Raw genomic sequence first — 20,352 nt, forward strand, 5'->3', positions numbered from 1 at the left:
ATTTACGTTGGTTTTTCACTTTAATCATATTGTAGCACAAAGCTTATATGATAATTTTTCATTTTACAAATACGATAAGCTTGAAAATAAAATTTCTCCAGATCTCTGAGGGCAAATCCATATGACAAATCCGTCAATGATACCACCTTTCTGGCACTCTTTAAAAGCAAATTAAACATTTTCTTCAAATTATGCCTTTTGTATTGGCCTAGTAGAGATGGTTACACATTTCCTCTCTGGTGTCCAATTTCCCGAAAAGCAAGTGGTAATCAAAATATTGCTGTCTCATTGGTACCGGAAAAATTCATAATTTTATGACTAAGAACCTCAAAAACGGTTTCAAATAAATGAGTCGAAAACTATTGCTCAATGTTAAAAAAAAAATGGTTCTGGAAATGAAAAACCGTATTAACCATTCTAAAACTTAAAATGTACTAAAATGTTTAATGCACATGAAAAACGACTTGGAACTGGCATGATTTTTTTTTTTAAACACGGCTTAAAAATAGCCAAGAATTATTTGTAATTAATATTAAAAGCATTTCAGAAATAAAATATTTTATAACGGGTGTCGTGACATTTGGATCACTTTACAAGTACAAATGTGGCAGTGAGAAGCAAAAGGATGTTAGTGGAGTTTAAGTTTAAAGACAAACGCATTTAAATCTAAGAAGAAAGGTAGATTTTTTGTTTTGTAAATCATGCTGTGTGGCAGCACCTACTAAGGATAAATGTTATGTTTCTTGCCCTGAAACGGAGGAGAGGTTACCCTACCAGGTTATGTCGAAAATATTAATTTTGGCACTTACATCTCTTTGTTGCCTCAAATATTATCATTAATTAAAACCTTTTTTACATTTCGTATGACAATTTTAGTCACCTTAACTTATTTTCTTACAGAAAGAGTTGAAGTTGCATGTGATGGAGAAAAACCATTACTAAATCCAGTTACTGGAACGGACTACTTTTGTGGTGAAGGACCAGATTCTAAAAACTGTCCACCAAGAAGTTATTGCCACAAAACCTCAGAGTTTGCCAAATGCTGCAAAGAAGGTAATATTTTGAATTTCCAGGTACATTTAAATGTAATAGAATAGTCGATACTTTTTTTACTGAAAATTCCTTTTATTGCGCTAAGTTTTACTTAAGACCATCAAAAGAGTTTTACGTCACGGTAACCTTTGTTAATTTAATTTGAGTAAATCATTAAAAAAACGCTTCTGAATCAAAGCATTAAGTTTGAAGAAACTATACTATTAAGAATAACTTGATTTAGAGTTTAAGTTTTTGTAGCAACACCACGTGAGATGCAATGATTTAGAAGGTACTTCAAACGTGTGAATTTAATATAAATGTACTGTGTACAATTTTTTCTGCACTAGTAAAAATTAATTATTTTTAAACAAATATTTTAATAATGTGTTAATTATTCACATATTGCACAATATACTTTACTAATACTTTAAAATATTTGACGATAAGGACACACAAATTTAAGCATATGGGTCATTCCATAGAACAACCTCAACCTCAGAAAAATTTTTTCTCCACAAAGCCCTAATTGTGACCTATCATTTCATTTAGCATACTTTCTAGTACATATATCCACTAACAGTTTGCGAAATTTTATTCGGTGTTTTTCTTCTGGTTCTAAACATGCGAGGTTGTAAAAAAGGCATAGCCTACGCAAAAAACATGTGTTTAAGTTTTCTTGTGTAATGCAAATTTTTTTGCAAATTTTAAAAAGAAGTAAGGACTTAGAATATCCCTTGTCTAAATTAATTCCTAGTGCAATTTCGCATCAAATGAGAGCCCAGGTGTCTCCATCTGGTGGAAATTGGGCGTCAACAACACTACTGTGTCATGCATCAGCGAATTAATAGTGACACACGAAAGCCTGATGCATTGTTGGGGAGCGCACTAGGTCTGGTTATAACCCAGACGTCTCTTGAGGTGGGTCTCTTATACAGCCCCATTGGAAAGAAAAAAAAAGTTGTTTATTCTAAAAGATTGGATGTTGACCCAATAAAATTGACTGCTTTTTTGCATACATTATAAGATAGGGTCTGGTGGGGTAAAGTGGTCATAAAATCGGAGGTTTTCAACTTAGGTGAATAATAAATACAATAAATTCTTTAAACACTTAAACTTTTTTTGTTTTAATTTTTCATTGCATTATTAAAGAACACGGTACATTGAGTTTTAGGAAAATAAATATTGATTTAAGTAGTGTTATAACACTTTCTTTTCCCTTTGTATTTATGACCACTTTACCCCGTGGGGTGGGGGAAAGTGGTCATAGCATGGGGTAAAGTGGTCATAGTTAAAATTGATGCAAAACTATTATAAACAACCATAATATTTGTATATTTCGGTTATTTTTATAATTAGAAGTATATGAACAAGCATATATGTGTGTATACACGAGTATATACGTATCGTGTAAACATTAGTAAACACGTTCATATAAGATTAGATACATGTATGCATCAGATACATGCATGCACGTGCCTACTCGTATATACGTGTAATACCCTAAGTATATAAGCATATACACGAGTATAAAAGCGTGTATACGTGTCTACACGAGTATATACGTGTCACGTGTATGTACGGGTATATACGCGTGTAAACGAAATTCATATGAGTGTATGCACTTTTATCTCGAGTGCATACGTGCATACATGAGTATATACGTGTACAGTAGACGTATTCACGCATATACAGGGTGAGTTCGATCTAATCTGCCATACGAAAGGGGGTGATAGAAGAGCCCAAGTGGAGCATAGAACCACCCATTATCGTGTCCAATCCTTAACCGAGTTTTGTTAAATTTAAGGAAAATGAGTAAAAAAAACAAAGTTCTGAAAAAACGACGGATTTCTGAAATTCCTGTAGGACCTACAAGGAAAATAAGTACATATTTGAAAAGAGCAGACTAAATCCTACAAAATGATACCTTTCGCGTAAACACGTACATTATCCGAACTCTAAATATGTGTTTCCTTTTAGGTTACCTCGAAACACATACGGACCAATTAAATGATCTCCTATCACGCCAAGCCAAACATTTATGCTGAATCGAGTTTGGAATGATGAGTTTCGGGTTAAGAAAGGATTATGTTCAGCATAATGATGCCAGTTATGCAAATTTATGATACCCCCTCTAGTGAACAACGACTCATCTGTCCACAATATCTTTCTTAGAAAATGGTGATCTTCAGTGTCTCGGGCTAGTAGCCATCTGCAATACGTTACCCGCTTTTCTGAATCTGAATTGCACAGTTCTTGTACTAGAGTAAAATGATACGGGTGATACTCTTGTTTTGGTGCAATGTTTTCTATCACTTTACGTTGTGATAGTCCACCTTCTATAGCAATCGAGCGTGAACTCACACTTGGGTTTTCCACTACTCGGTCCAGCACATACTCCTCAACATCGGCAGAACGGTGATCCTGGCCCCTCTTGAACAACGTACCAAATGAACCTGTCTCCCTGAGCTTTCAATGTATAGAGGAAAACACAGCTCGATTAGGTGCAGAACGATTTGGGTAACGGAGACGGTATTCTTTCTCGGCTCTGCGAGCATTACCATCACAAAATCCGTACACGAAATGCATATCAGCATACTCTTCGTTAGAAAATCGAGACATATCTAAAAATCGAAAAAAGAATATAGAAACTTATCTTTATAAACTTTAACGAAAATTTTCAAAAACTAAAACCACACTCTCTACTGACTTACTGTAAAAACAATAATAATTCTAGCATTTTCCAAAACACATTTACAAAATATCAGAAGATTAAGAAAAGAAGCAAACGATACATAAAATATTATGACAAATGAATAATTCTGTTTAGTTTTTATTATTAATTGTTTTGTTAAACAAATGCTTTTTATTTTCGGACGATATTTTTCACAATCATAAATCGTAATCGGAAATCATTTGATGGGTCTGTATACGTTTTAAGGTCTTATAATGCAGGAAGCTCATATTTAGAGTTCATTGAACATCATTTGCCTGACCTTCTTGACACTATTCCTGTTCAGGAGAGGGCGGAAATCATTTTCCAACACGATGGAGCCCTTGCACAGTCTTCAAATGCCGTTCGGGAATTTCTAACTGAACAGTATCCCCAATGGATTGGTCGTATGGGCTCCATCCCTTGGCCCCCTAGATCCCGAGACCTGACGCCAGTGGACTTCTTTGTTTGGGGATTCTTAAAACACGAATTTACAATACAGAAGTAGCAAGTTTGCAAGAATTGAGCGACCGGCTTGCTGAAGCAGTAGGGAAACTAAGGAATGAAATTTTTCTAAGAGCAACGGTTGTTTCCGTTCGCAAAAGGGCAAGAGCGTGTATCAGGTGTGGCGGCGACCAATTTCAGCAGCTATTGTAAATTTTGAAGGTTTATTAAATGTACTAATTGAAGTTGGTGTAACATTTTTTGTTCTTGATTTTTCATTTGTGAAAAGCACGGGAAAGTAATGCAAGGGCGGATACAAGGGGGGGCGATGGGGGCGATCGCCCCCCCCCCCCTTGAGCCAAGAGATAATTAACCGGGCACCTACCGAAATTAACCAAAAAAAAAAAAAAAACTAAAAAATATCTGCAAAACAAAATATTCTTCAGAGGCAAAAGAACATTATTTCTTGCCTTTATAGGGATAAGAATTTATAACATTTTGTTCTTCTTTGTTGGATTGAATTTTGGCTTGAAAATATGATGAAACGGAAACCTCAAGATCTTCACCGAGAAAGAAAAAGTCTAACGGGCTAAAATGCAAATCATAAAGGGGAAAGGGGGAAACATAACCTTCGCAATCAGACATTCAGAGCCGCCGATTTTTTGATGACGCCAGTCATTCTGTCTGTAGAGCCTCACTCTAAGAAACGGGGAAATGTTCAGTCATTACCTCTCTTGAATACTGGTTACATCTAACTTCCAAAAGTTGACTATAAATCCAAAAAAAAAACAAATCAATTTATTAGGATTTTTCAAGAAAGAAGACGAAGATAAAACCCATGAAATTGGTGAGCTACCAGATGTTGTTAGACAAGGTACATTTATGTATTTTGTATTTTCTTTTCGTTTTTTCTTTTTCTGATTCGAAGAGTTTTTGGTCTGTATGTGAGTGTGAATGCATAGATATTTCTAACGCCTCATTAACACATTCATTAAAAATCGAAAAGACGGCTCAAAAAATATTGTGAACTGTAATTGACGGTTTGTGTTTTAAGCCTTTGAAAACCTTGTTGAAGCCTTTGAAAACACAAAATCTAAGTTCCGCGGGATGATAATATTTATCAAAAATTTATTAAATTAGAAAAAATTATTTAATTAGGTCAGTTTTATATTTTCTCTATGTATTAAAAAAAAGTAAGGTCAAAGAAATAAAGAAAGGAAGTCTGTGGCGGGCTTGCGTCCTGGAGACCCCATAGCACCTACAACCTTGAAATTTTGTACAAAATTACTTCGAGCCCCCTCCCCCCATTGTTTGCACCTGGGGTATTATGTTTTAAACTTCGAATTAGATTTTTTGTAATTTTAAGGCAGAAATTTCACATTAATTGCCTATTACCGGGATGAAAGATTTCCCATACCCCTTAGCATTCGATGTCGTTGGAAAGACATTTTTTTTCTGAATCAGATTCAGCTTGTTCCAATATTATCAATGAATTAAAACAACTCAATCAATTTTTATCACATTTGTATTTGTTTATCTATATATATATATATATATATATATATATATATATATATATATATATATATATATATATAGGGTAAATAATAAAAATCTATCGCCCCCCCTTGAGAAGTTTCTGGATCCGCCCTTGAAGTAATGCTTCTTTTATTTCTACGAATCGTTATCTCATGTGATTTTTCTCTTTATTAAATTGTTAAAACTATTATTTTTATATAAAAATATCATTTTCTTAAACAAAGAAAGCAACATGCTATCGTGAAACAGAAAATTCAAAACAGAAAAGTGCGACTCTTTGCTGGTTTTCCTTTTTTAACGAATGCAGATTTTTACACTGTTTCAAACAAAAGCCTGACTTTCAGCTGAACTTGAAGCCCAATATGATTTGTTGTTGTATCATCTGAAAGCTAATAAAAGGGGCCAGTTTTTGGTAGATTTGCCCGATTGTAGCTCTTACGGTTGTTTTTGAAAATGTCGATTAAAAACGTTGGCACCATTTTAATTCTGAGTGTGTCCAATGTTTCAAAGCTTGTAGCTCTCGGTAATATGCGACTATCTTAATGCGAAAAATATCATTTTGTAGGATTTAGTCTGCTCTTTCCAAATATGTACTTATTTTTCTTGTAGGTCCTACAGGAATTTCAGAAATCGGTCGTTGTCACAGAATTTTGTTTTTTTTTTACTCATTTTCCTTAAATTTACCATAACTCGGTTACAGTTAAGGATTGGACACGATAATGGGTGGTTCTATGCTGCGCTTGGGCTCATCTATCACCCCCTTTCGTATGGCAGATTCGATCGAACTCACCCTGTATATGTGTACATACACACATATATGGGTATACACGAGTTAACTCGTGGATACACCCAGTGCGTGTTTGTACGTGTCTACTCACATTGTGAAGCACGAGTATACGCATGCATACGTGCACACACGATTATATACCTGTATAGACGTATATACGTACATTTACGTGTATACACCAGTACATGTATGGATAGACAAGTATATAGGCTTACATACATGTGTGCCTACAGAGTGAATCCAAGCACTTGGGAAAAAATCTAAAGGGTGTGAGAGGGGAGGATAAGAAGCAAAGAATTATAAGGAACTTACGTTCGCTGACGCGCTACATGCACACAAAGCCAGAAACTGATGGATGCAAGACAAATCACAAACTTGTCACACAAAGGTGATTTTACCCAACATTTTAGTTTTTAAGAAGTATTTAGAGCAGTTGTTAAAAGTTACGGCCTTTAGTAGCTCAATACACGCATCGCAACAAAGGCGCAGTGCCTGATGAAAGTTTTGTTATAGTCTTGTTATTGCAACAGAGAGTGATTTGTGATTGCAACGCGTGTGTTACAGCTGCAGGCCGCAAATTTCATCAGTCGCTTTAAAATTTTCTTGAGGCCTAAAATGTTGTGTAAAATTGTCTTCGTATAATAAATTTTTGGCCTGTTTTGCATCCATCAGTTTCTGGCTTTGCGTGCATGTAGCGCGTCAGTATTGTGTTTGTGACCATATGTTCCTTATGATTCCTACTTTTTATCCTCCCCTCTAACACCTTTTAATAATTTTCTCAAAAGTTTAAACTCACCGTGTATAATTGCATACCATATGCTTGTATGTAAGTGCCTACTCGAGTACGTACGCGTCTATACGTGTCTACCTGAGTATATAAGTGTTTATATATACATACGATTATAAGCGAGTATATACGTGTATAGTCGAATGTATATCTGTATAGATTAAAAATACTTGCAGGTACCCATATACGCATTTATTGGTGCATTTATGTGAATATGTCTATATACGTGCCTACACGAGTATGTGCGTATGCATACACACATACTCGTATATTTAACCCCATTTACTGTAAAAACAATATATATTAAGTGAAATCAATATTTAATTTATATCTGACTTATACTTAACGGTTGAGTGACATTAGAAGAACAATAATTGTTAAGCCTAATACTATGACCACTTTACCCCATCTTACTTAAATTGTTCTAAAAAACTATCTAAAAAAGATTCAGCTAACTGCTAATGAGTAAGAGTTCTTGAGACATGTAGGAAGCTTCCTATGCAGTCAATTTGTTCATAATTCTAACAAACAAAATTTCCCAAGGAAGTTAAAAGAGGTACTTAGCTTTAAAAACTTTTCATATTCACACAAAATATTTTTTTTTACCAAATAAAATTTTGCCAGTTGTAAAATTTTGAGCTCAAAATGGTGTTTCTAACTGCCCTACTCTATAATAAAAATTTCACATTCATTCGAACATTTATTTCCAAGCTATAGCCATTTATTTGTCGAATGACCAATTTACCCCATTGACCCCTTTACCCCACCAGACCCTAAGTATTTTAATTAGTTTGGTTATTTCACTGAAAATATTTACGTTACCGTTAGTCACGAAAATACTATTTTCTGTTTAAAAACTAAACCAGATGATTGAACCAAACAGCGCTTTTTATTTGTTAAATCTGTGCCATATCTACTTAAAAAATGTAAAATATTTATTTTAGTATCAGTAGATATAAAATAATTAGTGTGACTAACGTAACTGTTTGCATATGACTAAAAAACGCAACATTTAAAAAATGACTTCTAATATTTAAAACTTATTTAGTTTAATGTACATTTTCATTAACAATTTTAAGAAAGTAAGCAATCTATATTGATTAAAAATATAAAGTGTGAAAAATACCAGTAATATTACATTGTAGACCTTCGGTCTACTTAGAAAAATACTTTTTTAAAAGGTCTTCGAAAAGATTCTTCCAATTTAAAGAATTAATATTAAAGGAAAAAAAAGGCGAATAAAGCAAAATGAGTACTCTGCTGAATGTGCATTCAACACAAGACTCCAAGCTAAAGAATTAAGAAAATAGAAGGACAGTCATAACAAAGAAGAACGTCTCTATTTTTTTGAAAATAAACCAGCACCTAATATTAAATTAAGTAATGGCAGCTCGTTGGAAAACATTTGAAGATGTAATATGACACAGTGACAATAAGCCCTGCTACCATACATTTCAGAAAATGCAAGAATGATCATTTAGAAATTCAAACATTTGCGGTGATATCTGGAATTAAAATGCATTCTGCAAAAATGTTCAAATATTTTTTTTTCAATATTACATTTTAATTTAGGATGCACACCACTATTTGTTCGATGAATCGGTAAACCTTAAAAAATATGCCTTTGAAAAGTACTACGGAGTTTCTTATGACGATAACTAGTATATCGGCAGAATACTAGAATTTGGAGAAGCAATCAACTTGTATAAAGCTAACTTTTTTAAAGAGAGATATTTAGGATTTAATTGATTTAAAAATGATGTTATTCAGTTAGTAAAAGCAGTTTTTTTATTTGTTTATTTTGTTTTCGCACATTCAATTGAGTTAATTAAACTGAACCCTTCCGTTCAATTTCTTACACTAATATAGAAAAAAGTAAAGAAATAACCATAATGCAACATAAAGAAGTCATAAAAAGTGTAAAAGTAATATAAAGAGCAAGAGATTAATTACAAAAAGTGTTTTATATGCATTTATTGCTTCTTTTTCGATGTTTACGTTGGTCAAGTTACGTTAGTCACACACAGTTTTTCGTAAAAGTACCTCTAAAGGCCAGAAGAGATTCATCTGCAATAAAACTGTAGTATATATTTTTTAAATAGACTGTTTACCTCGTACAAATAAATCGGACAATTTTAAATGCCTGCGCAAGTTTCAGAAACATTTGCCTTGTAAAATAAGCATTGTTTCTCAGGGTTGAAAAAAATGTTACGTTAGTCATGATGCCTTTTTTGGTGAAAAAATACCTGATAGTGCTTATTTTGCTTCAAATTCTTGGTAGAAATGAAAAATAGTCACCTTGTATATTTTAATCTGAATATAAAACCGAAAAACGTTTATTTTTACTCCCGGTGTACGTAAAAAGTTAAAGAAAATCAGCTGCAAATGATATATTAGTCCCTACGGACCCTATAAGACATGATTATTTGAATTTAAAGTGTACAAACATTTTTTATCATATTTTACAATGCTAGCTCTCATTAATTTATTAAAGTGAACATTAGAATTAAACATTTAACAAAACTTTATAGAGGTTTTTTTATTGATATTTATTAATACAAATTTTAGTGTCATCTTTAAAAGGTGCATTGAATTACAAGAAAAAAAAATAAGTAAAAACTATAGAATATATTTTTAATGGCAAAATTATTCTGGACTTTAGTTAGATACATTTAGGTATTGACTAAATAAATCGTTTAGAAATAAAAAAGGCAAAGGCCATGTTCGTTAAATTCTGATTTTTGTAAACTTTAACGAATGGAATAGCTATTACATCGGAGCGGAAAATTGTATACGATAATTATTTGGCAACCTCCGTTAAAATCAATAAACCTAACACTTTAACCGTTAATATACTGAATTTTTTATCATTATTTATTTGTAGATTTATTTATTTTAGTTATTTTACTAATATTTTCTGTACGGTCACATTGATCTCTGGACGACTCAAGTATTTCTTTGTATGTCAGATCGAAACCAGGAAACGTATATTCGTAAACGCAAATTAATGCCAAATAACATATGTTATGTACAGATTACTATTCATCATTAGTATTTGGCACATAACAATAATTCCATCACAGTTATAGTCAAGGATGTATGGTACAAATTATGGTGCAATTGTAGAAATTGTTTAATTCATAAAATCAGCTGACTCTTGTGAATCACAAAATGTGTAAAATATAATTTAAGCTAAACTTCGAAACATTATCTCACTAAAATACCTGTAATAGTTAATTTGCTTTGACTGTTATTGAATTCGTAATTTTACAGAGAATAAAACAATCAGCTCAACACGTGTATCAATAGATGTTTGAGGAACACTTGTAAGTTGCTCAAAAAAAAAAAAAAAAAAAAAAAAACATTTTTGTGTGAAATGCATTATACCTATGTATATCTGTGTTCAGTTTCAAAAATATTATTTTAAAATTAGTGTTGTGAAACATAAGTAAATCAAAACAACTGATATACGCTTAGTACTGTCTTACCCCTTTTCACCCACTTATTCCTAATCCTCAACATGTTTTCTTTTTTTTTTTTTTTTAACATGCATTTCTAAATTACGAAAATGCATTAACCAATCAGAAATATTGCTTTTCGTCACTTTCCTCTGCACAATTTAAACTTATTTCTTTGTAAAACTAACCTAACATATTCTCCTCCTTTTGACAGCAACGCCAGAACATAATAAATGATGCTTTTCTTTCTTCTAACTAGTCATTGTGATCAAGAGTTGTGCAGACACTATCCATGGGTGCTGTCCTGACGGAAAAACTGCAGCTCAGGGGCCGGACCAAGCCGGATGTCCGAGTGAGTGTTTTCTGCTAACGATGATCATTTTTTTGTTCTTTTCTCTATCGTGCCACACAAACTTCTTTTATTGATAACTCACTCCAAGAAACTAATGAACGTAGTGTCTTTACTGGAAGATAATCGTTATGTGTTTGCGTTTGTTTCGTTCGGTGATGGGTGTCCCCAATTATTGCTTATTTCTCTTGCGTAACGGAGATTCTGGCAGTAAATATTTCTTCGCGTCTCAATGCAGTCATAATTTTTTTCATGGGAAAAAGGTTGCATTATCTTTGAAGAAATTTGTAGTTGAAGAGCACTTGTAGAAAAGTCTCAAAACTATAAATGATAATTTCGCATCAAAAATAAGAAAGAGAGATAAATTCCGTTCTATATTTGACGACTTTCAGGGGCCCACAAAAAATCGTTCTTAAGTGGAACATGTTCTTAAACAGAATACTTCTTTAGCTACAGTTGAGATTCTAGGACCGTTAAAATAAGTCTATTGAAACAGAGAAAGTCGGTACATCGTCATTAAACAGAGAACAGATTGTAGTACCTTTTGCAGAAGAAGAGATTTAATGATGATGTATAACTTAATCATTATAAAATATATTTGAAAAATAAGACAGAACTAAAATGTCAATTGATTTTACTCGTCCTATTTTTTTATTATAAAAAAGGATTTCCTTTCAATTTTTAAATTGTTGAAAAATAAACAGATAGTTAAGAATAGCAACTAACCTTGAAGAGATTTTTCATAGATTTATTAAAAGACTAAGCTGTTTCTTTTTTAAGCAGTTAAGCAGCTGCATTTAACATTTTAAACTAAGGGAACTCTCACAGTAATTAGATCAGGAGCATTATTTTTGTCACATGATACTATCTCAGTGACTTTTACAGATATTTATTGTAAAAGGAAATTATTAAAGCTCTTACTTATTAGCGCGTAGTAGAAAGAAAGTGATCACAGCGGTCTCATTATGAATGAGGAATACTTTTCTGACTGGAAAAAATAAAAATAAGTGAGGCATTTTTTTCTAAATTATTTCTCTCTTGGACAACGAAGGGCTCTTTGCGAAATTTCCTAAAGATCAGAAACTCCCGCCACTGCTAATATTTGCATGTCTCGCATGTCATTTACCACTTAACATACTATTATACATTTTTGACACTAAAAATTGCATATTTACTAAAGTACACTAATAAATTTAATTCTATATATTATGCAGCAGACTACAGATGTTTTACACGATGGCTACTAAATAACTTCTAAAATATTTGAAGTGCAATACTTTCAAATTCCTTATTTATTGTGTTTATTTCTAAAACATACCATTTGTAAACAAATTAGAATTGTTTGCTTTGAATGAGTTCGTGCTATTAGTTCTGTGAATATACCTTTGAAAATGGTTGATTTTTCTGCACAGGTCACTGCCACTGCAACCGTTTAGGATCCTACAGTTTAACATGTGATCCAGCTTCGCAGCAGTGTCCTTGTAAACCTGGAGTTGGTGGACTCAGATGCGACAGATGCGAACCAGGGTTTTGGGGCCTGCATAAAATATCTGAAGGAAGCAGTGGTTGTTCTCGTAAGTTGAAAAGTATAGTATTGACCAAAATAGTTTGCTTTGTCAGTACTGTTCTACCACCGATCATTTTTTTTTAGCTGCTTACTAATCAAGGACCAGCCGTTTCGCTAAAAAAAATAAGGGTTTATAAATCTATCCGACAAATAATATCGGAAGGATAAAATAATCGGATCTATCAAAAAAACAAAAAACATGCTAACTAAAAACATGCTCATATAAACTAAAAACATGCTAAATATCTAATCGGATCTGTCAAATAAACTAAAAAAACATTTCTCCATGATTAATTACTTCATTTGATTTTACCCTTCTTTGCTACTTGTCAATTTTCCACGAGAAACGTGGTCGGACCAAACGCAGTCTATTCTGCTAGGATCTGGTTGCCACCGATTAAAGATTTTTCAAATTGGTTGGTTATTTACTTGTTTCGATGATTTCTTGATGCTACAGCATTTGTATGAGTTCTTGCTCTGATTGAACCTGTATTATCTTTCTTTTATGGTCGAACTATTTTATTATGTTTCTTTGTAGGACCACGGAGAATTAAGAGGAGATTCAATCAGTTTTCTTACATCAAAGGATGTAATTTTTAAGATTTCATGAAACTGAAGCTTTTTTTTGTTTTCAACTTTATTTTAACATGATATACGGGTATCTCAGAACAGAGGGGAGGTGGAGAACAAGGTGGCAAGGAAGAATTATATCGGAACATATGACTGAAAACGCAGTGATGTCGTGCACACGAGGCCAGAAATAGACGGATGCGATACAGGTTAAAAATGTATTTCACGAAGACAATTTCACACAACATTTCAATTTTTCAGCAAAGCTTAAAGACGTTGTGAAAACTTGCGACCTGCAGCAATATTACATGCATCTCAATGACAACGCTGCGGCCGTCGCAATGTAGTGCTATGTTCACAAGCTTTCATCGATTGCTGCGTTGACATTGCGACGAGTGAATTAAAGCTACAGGTTGCAAATTTTAACAACGGCTGTAAACCTTCCTTAAAAACTAAAATGATGTGTGAAATCGTATATGTGCAATAAATTTGTAATCTGCTTCGCATCCATCTGTTTCTGGCTTCGTGTGCATGTAGCTCGTCAGTACTGCATTTCCAGTCCTAAGTTCCGATAGAATTCTTGCTTACAATAATATTCTCTACCTCCCCTCCAAGTCTGTGTACGGCACCCTGGTTACTAGTACTTTATCTTTTACTCTTAGGCCGTACATATATGATGTTTTTGCAAATTAAGCAAGATGTATTTTAATTTCATAACACCTTTTTTCTCACCCATTTTGAAACTAAACCTCGAGGTGAAAAATTGTAAAAGTATTTTAATACCCTAATGATAGTTTTAAAACTTGAATATGTGAAAAAGTATATACGAATGGTTTTCTTTCCTACAACGAAAATACACTTGTTATTAAATCAATCTCAATAAACATTTTCTAGGTTTTGCTACACTTTACAATGGCGCCGCAAGTTTTAAAAATTTTTAAGTTTTTTTTTTTTTTTTTTACATTTCTGCTTCAGAGCTTTTGAATTGATAATGTTAACATACCTGAAGTAGTAACTTATAATAAAAGTATAATTTGTCAATTTTTCAAACTAAATGGATAAAAATTAAATTAAAAGTTAAGATTTTCGCTTTTTTTTTTTTTTTTGCATTTTTTGAATTATATCAAATATTGTAGAAACGGGCAGAGCACAAGCAAAATTTATTTTTTCGATCACATTTGTCTTCACGTCTTTTATAGTAAGAAAATCATAGTGGGGTAAGATTGATGATCTAACGGTTGATCATCAATCTCGACTTTCCAGCTGTTTTACAGAAAGAAAATCAAGTCAGAAAGCATAACTTTATGATCTAGTTTGAATCGAACCTGCTCTAATGTCTACCGCAAGTTTTATGTAGTACTTCTGTACTCCTTAAAGCCTTATTTCTTATTAAAATTTTGGATTTTTATTAAAAATAGGTCAAACAAACAAATAACTGAAATAAATTCAAAACAATAAAAGCATATGAACTGCCAAAAAAAAAGTGAAGCGATCGTGTGTGATCATATTTATTAATTTCGATACAGTTTTTTCTCTTTAAAGAGAAATACATTCTAATACAGGTGTTTCAACATGCATTTATTTATTAAGATACAATTTTATTGTTTCACTAAAAGAGCAAAAACCTTTTTAGCATAAAAGGTATATTGTAAAGGAACAAGATCAATATCTTGGCCATAAACGAATACGACGAATGAAAAAAAAAATCAGCAATATTTATCATTGAAATGTTCTATTTTTTAAAATTAAAAATATGTAAAACGAATAAAGTACTGAAATAAATTCAAACAATTAAAAGCTTATGAAATGCAGAAAAAGAAAAGTTTTAAAGGCAATATGTGATCAGTTATAAACTAATTTCATTTATTTACTTTGAGATAAATGCATTTTAATATAGGTGTTCCAACATACATTTATTTATTCTGATGAAGTTTTATTGTTTCTCTAGAAGAGGATAAACCATTATTTGTAACCTTTAAAAAAAGGTACATAGCAGTGGAACAAGATCACTATTTTGTGCATAAACGAATGCATCAAATGAAATAACTTTTAGCAATATTTATCATAAAAATGTTTTGTTTTTATTAAAAATAGGACCAAATGAATGAAGTACCGAAATAAATTCAAACAATTAAAAGTATATGAAGTGAAAACAAAGAGAAGGTTTAAATATCTTGCGTGATCAGATATAATAATTTCGAATTATTTATTTTGAGAAAAAATGCATTCCAACAAAGGTGTTCCAACATGCATTTATTTATTCCAATGAGATTTTATCGCTTTACTGAAACAGAAAAAACCATCGTTTGCTACATTATTAATAAGTTATATTGTAATGGGACAATATCAAGATCTTGTGCATACAGGAATGCAACGAATGAAATAAAAGCAACCTCAAATGTTGTTTGATGAAACAGAAATTACGTTGTGATGAAGTTCAAACAATGTCGTTTCAATTAAGGGGAGGAATAACGTTCATTTGGCAGAAATGGATATTTCGTTGTATTTGTTTCAGTTCAAATAAGATTTTACTGAATTATTCTTCCATTATTACGAAAAGTATATCCTTTTTTTTCAGCATGTGGCTGTGACCAATACGGATCTGTTCGTGACGATTGTGAGCAGATGACGGGGAGGTGCGTTTGCAAGCACGGGATTCAAGGCATGAAATGTAATATTTGTCCAGCTGGAACTGTTTTGGGTCCAGATGGATGCATGGATGGTATGCAATTTTTTACCTATGCTTGTGAAACCGGTTGCCAATCATCAGTTTTTATTTTTAAAAGAAACAGGATAATTTGCTGAAGAGTGAGAAATGAAATGCTTTCTCCGAACGTTTAAAATATTCTTCGTTGATTAAAATTAGAGCACTTGAATTTTAATTTAAAAACACCGACAAAAAATACCATCAATAATACTCCTTCCGCTTGAAATTACTTGCTAAAGTTGAATCTTTTCGTACTGATTATTAATACGAATGTTTTGTTTAATTTTATTTGAACATTTACGTACCAAGCACTCCCTCCTTCCCTCCCTTCTTAAACCATTGCCAATTTAGTTTGAAAAACAATCAATAATACTCCTTCCGTCTTAAAGTACTTACTACATTGAATACGTTCGTACCTATTGTTTATTGATTTTGAAGATTTTATGATTTTATTTAAACATTTACTTACGAAACATTCCCTACTTTCCTCCTCATATCAGTGCCAATTTTGTTTAAAAAAACTATCGATGATGCTCCCTCCGTCTGAAATTACTTGCTACATTTGAATTCTTTCGTACTGCTTATTGATGGAGAAGATTTTGTGATATTATTTAAACATTTACTTACCAAGCATTTCCTCCTTTCCTGCTCAAATCAGTGCCCTTTTATTTTTATTTATTTATTTATTTATTTTTGAAAAACTATCGATAACACTTCATCCGTCTAAAATTAATTACAATATTTAACACTTTCGTACTGATCATTAATAAACAAGGTTTTATTTGAACGTTAACTTATCATGTATTCCCCCCTTACTCCGTTTCGAACAATGTTTGAAAAAAAAAACTATTGATAACAATCCCTCCGTCTTGAATTACTTGTTATATTTGAACAATTTCGTGCTGTTTGTTGATACAGAAAATTTTAAAATTTTACTTGAACGTTTACTTGCCAATCATTCTTTCTATCCCTTCCTAAATCGGTTCCAACTTAGTTTCAAAAACCCAAAGTTCCCTCTATCTTAAGTCGCGCCCCATTTTTCAGGGATTGTATCAACAATATACTCGAAGAGTTTTGGTTTCTAATGAATTCATGATTCAGAAGACAGTTTAAAGCAGCTACCACTTTTAAGCCAGAGCTGAGGCAGAACTACATGCAAAATTCCGACAGCCATATGATATCCAGAGACTGCAATTTCACTCTTGTTTTAGGCTCAGCAGTCCAGAATAAACGATTGAGAAGCTGGGGTATATGTTTTCTCATCGCAGCTGAGATTGCCTGATTACTTGTAGCGACTGCAGTGGAAAAGTCCTTACAGAATGGGAATGAGCTTAAGAGTGTGAGATCTCTGTTTTTTTTAATGCTAATTTGGTACTGATTTAAGGAGAAAAGGTGGGAATACGTTGTAAGTAAATGTTGTTGATTCATACCATAGTGCCTTGAATTTTCTTAAAAAGGTTTAAATTAAACAATCATTTTCAATATTTAGTTGAAAAGTATTAAAATATAGCCACTAACTTGGGACATAATTTTCGACCCAATAGTAGCAGAATGAATCAGTTATACGAATATATACATATCTTCCGTTCTCTACAGCGAAGCACATTAAAAGAGAAAAATAACCATAAATCTGGATTGGTTAGGTCAAAACTTAAGTAAAGGAAATAGGGGGGGGGGGACACAAACGATTTTTCCCTACTCATAAATCGGAAGTTCTTCTGATCAATAGATTTTTGTTAAAAATGGATGATTGTTACGTACTATGTCTAAAAATGAATGAAATTGAACAAAATGCTTCCGACTTAAGTCATCAGAGAGGTTGGATGTATTATTTGAGGGATTTATCAACATAATTTATGCATGTATTGCTATTTTGCAGAGGACAGGTAAAGGGCAAAACTGCATTTTTTTTAATTTATTTATTTATTTATTTTTTTTTTTTTGACATTTTTGCCACCTATTATGCGTTAGCATAATCGTACAAGCTTGTTTGTTTGGTTTTCGCTAAAAAAAAAAGATAAAATTCGTTGAACTCCAACATTTTCCTGTTAATAGTAATGAATTTAAAATACGTTTCTTCAAATATCTCGAAAACTTATTTCTGATGATAGCACCGTTTACCTGCCCACAGTAGTATTACTGTATTCTTCAAAATATGCTACAACAACAACCCTACACTAATTATCGTCCCTTAAACACTGCATTTTTCTTTATAGCGTCTATTGCTAAAGCTGTCTCTGGATCATGTGAACAACTACAGTGCTACCACGGAGCTACATGCAAGGAGAAAAATGGCGAAGCTCAATGTATTTGTGACTTTAAATGTACAGGCGATGAAAAGCCTGGGAAGACTCCGGAAGTGACTACTGTCTGCGGAAGTGATGGGAATTCTTACGGTTCAGAGTGCCAGCTTAGGCTAATAAGTTGCCGATACCAAAAAGCAATTGAACTTATCGGCGAAGGATCGTGTTCGAAATGTAAGTAGTAAAATTTTCAATTCATTTGCTGAAAACTGGTTAAAAGACAGTTTTGAAAAAATATATAGAATTTTGTAATAGTTTTTTATTTTAACACATGGATTTTTTACAAATAACTGTAAAGCAAAAAGCCGTTTTGCGGCTTATCGGAATTAAGATTAAGGTCGTCTGATATTTTAAAACAATGTTGATAACATAAAAAAAGACATCAATTCTGGAACCAGGAAAAAAAACATTTTAAAAACCTGTTCGAAAATCAATTCATTTAAGTCGAACTAATATTTGCTGATAAAATACATTCTGCACCATAGGTGGGAAAAATAGAAAAAATATATATTGTTTAAAAGAAAAACTTAATTCTTTAAAGTAACATCTAAACGGTAATTCCTTTAAGCCGCCTACAGAGTAGCTTCATACATACACTCTCACTATTATCCTCCAAAAACAAGAAGTTCCGTCTGTAAATAAACGAGCCTGTTTTCCCGCGTACCAATATCGAACTTCTAACAATCTCGATACGATATGTTCTGAATTAACTAACGTTACCAAACGTAGTTTTCTCAGTTAGCACAGATTTTTATAAATAAAATATGCCTCTTTTCTGGTGTAAATGAAAACTTTTATAGAATTTGTATGCAATACAGTCCTTTAAACAGTTATGGTTTATATTTCTTCAAATTTTAACCGTTAATTAGGAACAATTTAAATTAAGCTTTTTTAATGCGCTTATTGTTAAGCACATAATTTTAAGAGAGACCGATTGAAGAAGAGATTTAACAAAAGTATCTCTCGCGTCATATAATCTACAATATGAATAAGAAAAAAAAAACAATAAATTTACAAATTAAAAAAACAACAATACATTTTATACAACACGAAGTAAGCGAATATTTAGCTTTTCCTAATTAAAAAACAAAACAAATTTCATTAGTTTGCTAAAAGAAATGCATCAGAAAAAATATTTTATGAAATACAAAATCGTTTGCAAGTCTATCTTTTGCGAAAAAAAAATATCATCATTTCCGATTTTTTTAAATTTGTTAAACAAAATTACAACTTTGAAGAAAATAATATAAAATGAAATTATTTCAACAAAAGTACGCCTAAATAAATAATTCTTATTAATCTAAAACCATCTAAATTTTAAGTAAAAAACAGAACACTTCGAGTTTCCTTTTATTTTCTGTTACTAAAAGTAAAAAATAAATTAAACATTTTGAATTAAAAAAAATATCATCATTTCTTCCTACTATAATATCTTTTCCGCTATGAATTGACTTAACTTGGACTAAGCCATTACTCAATCAAGCTCTAAACTTGAGCCATGTTAAGTCTACGACAGAAGGGCTTCACGATTTTTATTACCAACCTTACCCTTACCTTCTAAAACCAATAACGATGCTTTGTTAATTATACTATTAAAATAATTACAACAACCACAAGTAGTTTCATAATAAGCAAAAACGTTCTTAAATATATAACTTACTTGTAAGCATCGAATACAACATGAAAACAGCGTACTCGGGAGAAACCTTTAAAGAAAAACAAAGAACAAATTTGAAAATTCCTCGTGATAAAATAAAATCGTTGGCTATAATTTAATCGACGAAAAAAATCACGTAACAGGCAATCAGTTTTATTTATTAGTAGTTAATTGCATATAACTCCACCAGGCAGAATGGCCTTATGCATCTAAAACTATGAATGCGTTTAGAAGTTCTGCTGAAATATTATGTACCCAAACCTGTTGTGCGGTGGGTAGGGACCGCATAAAAAATCGCACAAAAAAAAAAGAAAGAAAAACTTCAAAAGTAGCTACAAAACATTGCTTTCGCATTCTAGGTTTTTTTTTTTTTTTTTTAAATACGGTGGATAGAGACCGCATAAAAATATAACCTTAAAACGTAAGAAATAACTAAGAA

The 20,352-nt window shown here is 32.2% G+C and overlaps 1 protein-coding gene across 1 annotated transcript in view; it reads left to right on the forward strand.

Annotated features, from left to right (window-relative positions):
• Positions 1–20,352, forward strand: part of LOC129225012 (agrin-like) — a 147,471-nt gene that overhangs the window by 90,982 nt on the left and 36,137 nt on the right. Inside the window, exons 10-14 of the mRNA XM_054859559.1 lie at positions 901–1,053; positions 11,020–11,112; positions 12,522–12,683; positions 15,825–15,968; positions 18,170–18,430. Coding sequence (XP_054715534.1) covers positions 901–1,053; positions 11,020–11,112; positions 12,522–12,683; positions 15,825–15,968; positions 18,170–18,430 — 813 coding nt within the window. The remainder of the gene's footprint in view (positions 1–900; positions 1,054–11,019; positions 11,113–12,521; positions 12,684–15,824; positions 15,969–18,169; positions 18,431–20,352) is intronic.

The sequence above is a fragment of the Uloborus diversus genome, chromosome 6 (assembly GCF_026930045.1).
Source record: "Uloborus diversus isolate 005 chromosome 6, Udiv.v.3.1, whole genome shotgun sequence".
In the NCBI taxonomy this organism is placed as follows: Eukaryota; Metazoa; Arthropoda; class Arachnida; order Araneae; family Uloboridae; genus Uloborus; species Uloborus diversus.